Consider the following 11,229-nt stretch of genomic DNA (forward strand, 5'->3'; position numbering starts at 1 on the left):
CAAGAATATAGTTTTTTTGAAATGAACTCCGTGCCCAATCATTCATGATTTGAAAAAATATGCAATATTGGATCCATGATATGCAACCAATCAATCAATGCTCATACAAAAATAATGTATACATTTGAAAAATTGTGCCTAGTCTATCTAGATATGATCGTGTATCATGCAGAATGCAAACATAGTTCCTTGATTATTTAAAATCCTTATCCTCACCTCTCAACGCTCTTCAAAAAGATATGATATACTCCACTCCTCCCATCCAATTCCCACAATCTCTCAAGAAAATGGTGGTCCTCAAGATGTTGACCAGATATGAACAACCCTTCTCACAATTGGTGGCGTCCTTCACGACCCTCTAACTCACCCAATCTCCTTACATACTCAACCAGAGGTTCCTAACTTTGTGATGAGTATCCCAAATATCGTGCATGTAAGAAATGTGCGTGCTCGATGACAAGTGCTCTCTCATGTGTGTGTGCATCTAAAATTTACTGCATATAGCTGTAGTGGACCTCATGCTGTGCTAGTGCTCAATGATGGTGCAAAACGTGTATAATCTCAATCCATGGCATGAAAGTATTTGATAAGAATAGGAGATGACCCACGAGTGTTGTGCATCAACAATTAGTGCAACGTGAAGTGCTCGTAAACCATAATCCCCGTGATGTGCAAAAGTCTCAACAAGAAAACATATCTAGTTTCTCAATGTTCTGTAGCTATTGATAAACACAAACTTCATCCTATTCAAAAAAATACCAAGCTCGAACAAGGCTATCAAGTTTCACACTCAACAAATCAAACAAAAAGACAGAAATAAATCCTAGACTAAACAAACACAAGAAATCCAACTACGAAATAACAAAACAAACTATCATGCAAATAACTGAGCTAGCAAAAATCAAACCTAACTATAGTTTTGACTAGGGCTTTTCAATTTTCAAAAAAACACTTGACAGCGCGTCTATAAGCACGTGTATATGCGCAAATAAGACACATTACACACGCTGATAGACGCACAATTACAATTAAACTGATTAAATGCTAGCTTATGGTTGTTTTTGGATCAACATGACTTTCCTAGTCTTTCAATATCAAAATGTTTGCCTCCATGTTATAAGTATCAAAATATTTAGGGAATATGACATATATACCAAATGAAATCATATATGTTTTTATGATTCAGGTATAATTATGTCATCATCTTCTACTAGTATGGGATATGTTGAGTCAACAAACAGTACATCCTCCAGTGATGAGGATGAGACATTGTGTTTTCACAATCGAGATGCTTGGCTACGACGGAAAATCAAATGTATGTGTGATCATTGTCGAGGATGTTTTTTTCGAGCACCTCGAATCACAATGTCACACCTCAGCATATATGGAGAGTGGGACCAAGAAAAAAACCCAGTAATTTTTAATGCTTTATTTCCACAAATATTATTGGTATATGTTGCATCTTCACCATTAAACAAAACCTCCTTTTTTTAATTGAGCAGGATGCGGTGCCACATCCTCAAATGGTCCCTCCAGGGCGTGAGAGGCTGCGAAGCGTCAACGCGAGGAGGCAGAGTCCTCAAGAAGAGTAGAGAATGATGACGAAGATAGCAACCCTCTTCAAATGCCCCATCAAGTTTTGGAGAAAGAGATTTTGGACAACATGGTGCACGATTTATTTTCCCACGAGGTTTAGAGGGAGGATGCCACTAGAGAGACAGATGACCCGCTACACATAGCGTCGAAAACTCCATTGTACGAAGGTTGCACATACTCCGTTCTACGTGCATCTCTCGAGATATTGAACTTACAAACCATTTATGGATGAAGTAATGCTAGCTTGAATGCATTATTGAAGTATATATCATTTGATATTAATTCATAAATGCTTCTAGACAATATTCGCAGTTTGTTAACTCTGTTTGCACAATATATGCAGGTTATTGTCACAAATGCTTTCAAATGGAAATAAATTACCAACTAGAAGGGAGCAAGCAAGGCGTTTCTTAACATCTCTTGGAGGTCTCGATTACGTTAAAATCCATGTGTGTGTCAATGATTGCATCTTGTTTCATGGGGATCATGCATCTGCACGACAGTGTCCTATTTGTGGTGAACCAAGATACAACCATGAGATAAAATCAGTGGATGTGCCTCGTAAGGTTTTGCGATATTTTCCAATTATTCCATGTACTCAACTTATGTTTAAGTATGAATCTATTGAGAAACTCATGTCATGGCATGCTAGTCACCATTCAAGTGATGGAAAGTGGAGAATTCCTTCAGACACACTAGCTTGGTAATACGTAAACAATTTGTGGCCTACTTTCAAAGAAGAGCCCAGAAATTTGAGATTTGGTCTAAGATTAGATAGAATAAATCCATTTGGCATCAAAAGCACCTCATATAGTGTATGGCCAGTGGTATTGATGAACTATAATATCCCTCCGTCCATGGCAATAAAACAAGGACATGTAATGTTGTCCCTTTTGATTCCTGGAAAACACAAAGTAAAAAACATGGACATTTACTTAAAGCCTTTGATCGAGGAGCTAGAAATGCTATGGAGAGGTATTGAGGTACAAGATGTGAGTGCATCATTGTCCTCTAGAGATTTCACTTTAAAGGGCATGTTGTTGTGGACCATGCATGACTTTCCAGGCTATGGAGAGTGTTCAGGTAGTTGTGTACTCTATTTTACTCATTCTTACCCTTAATCAAATATATGTCATTATTAACCCACTTGTTTTTACAGGTTTAACTACATTAGGATATCATGCATGTCCAATTTGCGGTCCCTCTCTGGTTTCTTCTAGACTGACATGCTTGAAAAAGATTATCTATGATAATCATCATCGTTTTCTTCGTATTGACCACCCCAAATATGCACCCCCCACTAATGGAAGAACTCCACAATCTCTGACCATTCAAGATTGGAAGGACACTTGGACACACGCCAATGATCATCCTCCACTCGACATGAGTCAATAACTAGTTTACTTCTTTTGTTTGTCTTTAAAGTACACTCCATTATGAGAATGAGAAATAATATATTATTTGTGCCTTAGATTCTCTATATTTTTTCGTCTCCCATATTGGACTAAACTCAAGATCAATCACCTGTTGGACCCCATGCATATATTCAAGAATGTTGTCTCTACACTATGGGATCACTTAATCGGGGCTCATGATTCTGTCAATGTAAGGGAGGATTTACGTAGCATTGGACATATGAGACGAGCTTGGCCACGCATCGGACCCAGAGAAAAGATCGAGTTACCGCGTGCACCTTGGATGTTGTCAAAGACCAAAGAAAAGATGGTGAAGCAGCATATATATAGCTTTCGAACTCCCACAGGATATATGAGATGTCTCAAGGGAGCCTTCATAAAGAAAAAGAAAAGAGGCATGGAGCAACTATCCTATTTGAAGTCTCACGATTGGCACAAAATGATTCAGGTAAGGATTTTCATAGCCATAAACATATTAATTAGTGGAGTAACTATGTAGACTAATTAACAATGTATCAATATTAACATACAGTTCACCCTTCCTACTAGCATATCCCATTGTGTTTCCAAAGATGTGCGTGATATCATTTACAAGATGGGTGAGCTCGCGAGGTATGTATACATTATACTTATTTTTTAGTTTACATATTACGTACATCACGTAGTAAACCCGCATGAATTTATGGACAAAACTAATCATCATTCTCAATTGCATGTTGGTAGATTTGTGAGTTTGAAGGAAATCGATCCAAATACGTTGCAAGAGGCTCGAGTATTGTCCATTGAGGTGGTTTGTTTGGTGGAGGAAACTTTTTCTCTCTCCATTTTGACTACTCAAGTACACTTACTCGTACATCTGATTAATGAGATCGCAATTTGTGGGGTAGTTCATGCAAGGTGGATGTTTTTTCTAGAGCGCTTTATGAAAACCCTAAAAGATTTTGTAAGGAAAAATGCACGGCCCGAGAGAAGTACGGCTGAGGGTTGGTTAGTGCAATCATCCCTTGTACAAATCTTTGAATATCTTACTAAAGTGGACCCCTCTTTACCATGACTATGAAAAGTTGATGAAAATTTGAGAATGACCTCTATAATACCTCAAGGAAAAGGAAGGAGCAAAGTGCTAATGAAAGAGGAACTTCGTAAGTTAAATATATTTTGTGTGCTTAACAATGAAGTAATGAGCAAATGAATGACACTATATAAAGAAGAAAGGACAATAAGAGTAAGCGGAAGGCAAGCATTTCGTGCTAGACATGGACGTAATGTCCCATATCCAGAACATTTAAGTGCGCTTCCACGTCATATTGATATAGATTGGCTACATGAAAAAATGGAGAAGATGGAAAAATAGGAGGTGATGGATATATCGCAATAGGAGTGGGAATACGCACGAGGTTGCTTATGAAAGGTGAGACATACTTATAATTAAATTATCTTTAGTTATGTATGATATAATAATTTCACATGTTTCATCTTTAACTAAATCATTAATATGATCTCAACAATGTACTACTAGTGCACATTGTTCAATGCTATTTGGTGTGAAGGAAAACATTTTCGAACTCAACGTATAGATGATAAAAGAAATACCCAGGATTGTGGTATCCTTACAAACTTCCAGGATACCAATGGCACCATGAAAGGTTATTGTGGCTTGATCCAATATATTTTGAAGCTTGACTTTAGGCGATTTTTTATATATGTACTAGATGTGAAGTGGTTTAAATAAGTAGTAACAACGGGTGAGCATTGCATAATTAGACGTCATCCAAGTGGTTTTGTATTGATTAACTCTACAAAATTTCACCAAGGCAAGAATGACACATTCGTACTACCTCAACAATGCGAGCATGTATATTAGAAGCTATTTATTTTCATATATATTACTTCTTGATACATTCTCAAAATACAATAAATATCTAAGTTACTTATTTTTTGTTTTTTAAATGCAGGTTGTGTATCACCCAATGGTAAACAATAACCGATGGTGGCACATTATCCCCATATCTAATCATTCAAAACCAATATATGGCAATGCTACCAACATAGAGAGAGTTGATGACAATCCAACAATCAATGATAATGCACATGATGATGCCATGATCGATGATATACATGATGCAGTGCAAGATAATCCCCGTGAGGATGTTCAAGGAAGCACAGAAGATGATAACAATATGGTTGCATATGATGATGATGAAATTGAGCATAGCAATACATCTGACAGTGGGATAGACTTATTTGTTTCATTGCCTATTGCTAACATAGACCTAGAGGTAGATAGTCTAGCAAGGGCCGATCTCATTGAAGATGAGATTGATCATTCATTGTAGCATATATAATTAGCTTTGAATGATTGGACGTATATTTGTAATCCTCAGAAAGAAGTAAAGTTGGTAATGTATTCTAAAAAATACTAGTTGTTAAGATGTTTGGTCATATTTAGAGACTTTATGAGAAATGAAAAATATGTGTGTTTATTTTCGCATCTATAAGTGCATTTAAAAACGCAGGTATATAGATGCATTCTATATACTAGCGCCAATAGACGCGCTAATAAACGTGCCCGCTATTTCGCGTGTACAGTGGGCGTCTATAGGACCTTTCTCTTGTAATGAATGGGATTTTGTGGATTGTTATGTGGTTTCCTAATCTATTGTTATAGTATATTGAAAGCTAAAATTTTTGGGCTGCAAGAAGGATTTTTGGAAGCTTCAAAACAATGTATTATTGAACTGTGTGGCCTATGTGGGCTGCATAGGTATTATTGGCCTAAACTGCATAGTTATTGTTCTAATACAAGTTTGAGCCTATTTTTGAGCCTCTGACTTATTGGTTGATCCTTGATCTCATGTGTACCAAATGTGAATCATCAGGGCTAAATTAAATTGAGTTAGGACTAAGGCATAGCCTCAATTTTATAGTCTTAATGTGGGTGCATACGTTATATAAGGATTGAGCTCAAGCTCTTACACGATAAATATATATCCTACAATTGGATTCCATTTATCTCTTTGATTTATGTTACTTCTTGACTTCTTCTTTTGCAAATTTTCTCTTCTTTGTGCTATGAACTCTTCTTACCAGAGTCCTAGTGGCTTTCGACTATACATGACAAATACCCTAACACTACAATTCCCACAATGGGAAACATAACAACCTTAGTAGATCATGCAAATGTTGTTAGAGACTATGAAGTATCTAAGAATACCCTTTGTGTTAAACATGGTTACGTCAATAGAAATTGAACCAAAACGTTGAGCTGGAGTTGGAGTTGAGACATTATTGGAAGCTCTAGGCATGCAAATGGGACAAAGTAAAAGTGAATAGATGATTATTCTCTCCGTTGTTTAGCACTAGATTGTAAGCAATTATAATGTCATGTTGACTTTATTAGTCCATATTTTAACTTTCAATGCATTATCTATACCTTAACCTTCTAAAGGATATCATTTCTAGTTGTTTGAGTTTATGTCATGAATAAACATTGCACCATAGTTCTAATAGAACAAGTGAGCTCTTAGTCAACTTCTTCTACGTGGTATCATTCCCAGTAGTTTGACACTATATCATCACTAAACATGTACACCATATTGTTTGTAATAAAAGAAACGAAGTCCGTTCATTTCCTCTCTCTTTGACATCTCATCATGTCTCCACAAGCTCATACCAAGTCTCTCCACAAGATAATATTGACTAGGAGAATAGATAGCAAGTGCTCAAAGACGTTATCAACCATTTCTAACTCCAACTTATTATAACAAACTTGCAGAAGTACCATAAACCTTTGCTAAGAACTACACATGAAGTTTACGTCTAATCGCATACAACTTGTTGCTATGATGGGTAGAAATGGGAAGGGGCAGTTGCAATCTATACCTCCAAACATAACTTTCCAGCAATTCAACCATGATCAATTACGTGGCCTTCTTCTTAGGTCCTGAGATTTCTATATCCAGCCATGCACCACAAGGTAACACTATATATCACATCGAAGAGGCTTGTTGGCAAATATTTTCAACCTATCATCGATACATGTCTATCTTCTAGGGTTGAGTGTTCAAGCATCTTGACAAGGTCATACATTTCTATGCTACTTCACTTTGTTGTGAATGATAAGAGTATTACCTAATGCTCTCAAGGTTACGGACCACAAGGGACTTGCATTCACAAGAGCCGTACGTAAGGCAGCAGCGCCAATCTCATCCAAAGCCATACGTTACGTTTGATACTGTTTGGAACTTCTCAGTTGCTCTATATGTGTGATCACAACCAGGCCATGGTCATTTTGATTAACTTTCTTAAGAAAGGAACAGCCAGTATCACCAATCATGGCCTGGTCGGAATGTCCATTTACTCACCCGTCTTAATGAATCAAGATTGAACGCCATCATAATAGTAGAATCAAATTACCAGAACTCGAAGGCTCTTCCACAGTTAAAGACCATAACAAGGTACCCTTCTTAATAATCATTCTGCATTTGTCACACTACATGAAGCATACTAGGTATGGTATGCTTCATTGCAAGCAAGATGGGACTATAACCATACCCTAATGCAGGTCCTCAAGCAGCTAAAATCATACGAAAATGTATAGAAGCTTCCCAAAGGACGAGACAGGAAAAAGGTTTTGCATATGTTAGGTTTAAACCTTTCTGATAAGACATCAAATCAGGAGCAGAAAAAAAATGTACTCTGAAGAATGATGAGGTTCAGTTCTCATGATCAGGTTAAAACCTTGCTAATAAGACATCAAATCAGGAGTAGAAGAAGGATGTACTCTGAAGAATGATGAGGTTTAGCTCTCATGAATCCTGTAAATTCATGGGATGGCACAGTTTTAATCCTGTGCAGAAGAGCTTCTGATGATCCATCATCAAATCACAGCATCTCAATTCACCACCAGGCCATACCGCACCTGCAGATACTTGCCCTTGAGCCAGCGGAGGCTCTTCCGGAAGGTAGCCTTGACGCGGCTCTCGACAGTGTAGGCCTTGTACGCGGCGACGCGGCGGCGGCGGCGGAGCTCGGGGTCGCTGAAGCGGCTGCTCTGCTGAGGCTTGGAGGGGGAGGCCTTGCTGCTGGCCTTCTTGCCTGTTGCTGCTGCAGCATGATTCTTGCCCTCCAGAGAGTATGGCTGAGGGTGGAGATGGTGGTTGTGATGCTGCTGCAGATGATGATTGTAATGATGATAATGGTTGTGCAGGCGCTGAGAGGACGCAGGCGTCGGCACATACGGTGTGAAAGTTAGCCCTGTGACGAGGTACAGCTCTCGTCTTGACGCCATGATCCGTCTCTCTCTCTCTCTCTCTCTCTCTCTCTAGACGACTACTGGTACCAGAGGGAAGGAAATCAACGGCCCACTCATTACATAGAAGCACAGAAAATGATAAGCCCACTCATTGTGCGTGAGGAGGGGTTCTTTTTGAAGTGTCACCATAGCCTCCGCAGTAGCAAGTACCATCATCATCCACACCTGCCCACTGTCAGCCCCTATCAGGCTCTATAATTATATGTATAACTTACTACCTTAGGCAAGTGACATAACTACCATCCTTGTGCTACTTATTACTGCTTATTGTATCACTAAGAGCCCAGTCACGCGCTCGTACATTAACTTGCGCGTGCTCGTAAACAGATTGAACTTTTAAGCACCAGCAACCACGCGCAGCTCAAGTAAATGGTGGACCACTGTCCAAATTTTGGCTGTGTAGAGGAGAAAAACACTGAAAATTGGCTTGCTAATTGGTGGGCTGAGGGGCCCCAGGCGAGAGAGAGAGCTCTATGTGCAAAGTGATGAACAAATAGTTGAATGACACATCATCTTAAATTGCGTGGTGAACTAGTACCCTTGAAAAGAGGGTGCTAAGTTGACTGACAGGATTTCCCCAAAAAATGAAGTTCAAGTAAATAATGCTTGGCCACACAACAAAAACTTGGACTCCATGGCTCACTAACCTGTATGTGTAGAGCTCTAATGTTCGCTAGTGAGAAGGTTTGTGCAATGTTCACAAAAAATTGAGGTTTAGGTGATTAATTGTTAGTCTTTTTCCAAAAACTTGAAATTTATGGAGATAAGACTTTTTACTTTAAAGTCTAGGTTCATATCAGTTATCATACAATATCAAGAAGCCTATAATATATTAAGGGTGAAGGTTTTTGTATCATGCAAATTGCTAGATTGGAAAAGCCTTTCAAGAGAAGGTTTTGGAATTATTAAAGTTGTGTCAAGTTTAGTTACATTTTAGTGTAGTGTAGTCCAAAACCTTGGATGAACAACTCTTGAAGGTTTCTATATTAGCTCTCAAAAATGTTTTCCATGAATACTAGAGATAAAAACCAAGAACCAAAATGGGTCAAGTGCCAAGAAGAACATGCATTTATACCTTCCCTTTCACACTACTTCCCATGCATGTGATAGGTGGCTCATCTATGCTAAAGCAGCTAACAATGTTGTGCAATGTGCACCCAATTGTAATGGTCCTAGGATAAGATTATTGAAAAGAATCACCAACTTTGTTGACAATATATACTTCACTTGGCTACAGAGGATATATTTTAGTTGAGTGTCTCACTTGCAAGTGGATTGTTGCAAATGTAGCACCCATTTATATTTCAAAATGGTGGTGATGAAAGTCAATACTTTGTCAACATGGTTCCAATTAAGTGGTGTCAACACTTATATAAAATATCACTAGGAGCTCTATGTCTAGTTTCCATCCGGCACTTTTTGTTGTGGCTAGCACTATGCGCCAGCTTAAGTTTGACGTGCTTCGTGTGCCAAACTTTGAAGCACTATTGTTACTATTGGTTAACACATGTCTCCTGCCACTCGTTACACTAAAGCCCAAAGCACTATTGTTTGTGTCCTAATACATGTTTTATATACTTATACACCATCACCTCCACACACACACACACACACACATTTGATTATGTAACTATTCTAGTTATTATTGTGGCAAAGAGAGAGAGAGAGAGAGAGAGAGAGAGAGAGAGAGAGAGAGAGAGAGAGAGAGAGAGGGGGGAGGGTTGTGTATGTGTGTGTTCAAAAATAGATTTTAATGATGATGCTAAGGTCCTAAGTTGATATGATGTTATGATTTGCAAGTGCATCTTCATTGTTAAATTGTGCATTTAGCTTTGACTATATACCTCTAGTAAATATTATTGTAGCAATTATTCTAGTCATGGCATAATGTTCAATGGGGAGTCAAGGGAATGCTTAATGTTAATTTAGGTGATGGATTCGTCACCTTCATACAGTAACATAACATTAGAAAACATTCAGACGTGTCACCTTCATATAGTAATATAACATTAGAAAACATTCGAGCAAGAAGCATGATCTCTAGTTCATCAATGCCAATATGACCAATGATACCCTTCAACAGAACTTGTGATGTGGTGTCAAGCACGGTCAACCATCAATAGTCTCTCCTCTAAATATTCTTCAAAGATACAACATCCATTTAGCATACAAACTAATATTGTGATGCTAAGAATGTTGTGTTATGGTTGTGTGGCTCACTAGCTTTAGCAAGAGGGCATTGTAAATGATTAATTTCATGTAGGTAGATGAGGCCAAACTAACTTTTAGTTGGTTGTTTTCACACATGCAAAGGCAGGAGGCCATCCCATAGACAACGAGTCCCCCAAAATTAAGGGTTTATTTAGAGTTTCTCACATATTCGTAGGATTATCTCATTACTTACAACTCACACATGCATGGATGAAGTGACATGCACAGGTCCACTTAGCCTATGTTAAAGGACTAGGACTCAGGAGTGGATGGACAACAGAAATAGAAACCATTGGCATCGACCCTGCATGAACAGGCTCTACATTCTAGCTGGTAGGAGTCATGAGCCACGACACATTTTTTATATATATTAATGTTCATATTGTATTTTATAAAAGGTGTTGAGGGGTGGGTGACAGTGGTCCATGATATTATATGGTGGGGGACCCGCGCATGACCTAAGAAACAGGGGAATTTTCAACGCGCCAGGTCTTCTTGGGTTTGCTTTGACGGTTCATTGATGAAAGGGCACGCACCCTAAATGGCCAACCACTCCAGCGTGGCGGCTGACGTGGATTTGGCGTGCCCCGCCATACTCTACTTTAATCAAAACGCCAGGAAGGTTATCGGAGCTAAAGTCTCGCCACGATGTGACGAAAGTGCTCCGTGCAGTTTGCACTCATACCCTTACCC

General features: G+C 38.6%; 1 protein-coding gene across 1 annotated transcript; it reads right to left on the reverse strand.

The window, feature by feature from the left end:
- Positions 1 to 7,454: 7,454 nt before the first annotated feature.
- On the reverse strand, positions 7,455 to 8,502 carry LOC148038627 (uncharacterized). The gene has a single exon (XM_087675453.1). It carries the CDS (start codon positions 8,299 to 8,301, stop codon positions 7,906 to 7,908), a length of 396 nt encoding a protein of 131 aa, XP_087531579.1. The 5' UTR covers positions 8,302 to 8,502; the 3' UTR covers positions 7,455 to 7,905.
- Between the last annotated feature and the right edge of the window lie 2,727 nt (positions 8,503 to 11,229).

This window comes from Lygodium microphyllum, chromosome 3 (assembly GCF_053477565.2).
Source record: "Lygodium microphyllum isolate KBCC chromosome 3, Lygodium_microphyllum_v1.1.10, whole genome shotgun sequence".
Taxonomy (NCBI): domain Eukaryota; kingdom Viridiplantae; phylum Streptophyta; class Polypodiopsida; order Schizaeales; family Lygodiaceae; genus Lygodium; species Lygodium microphyllum.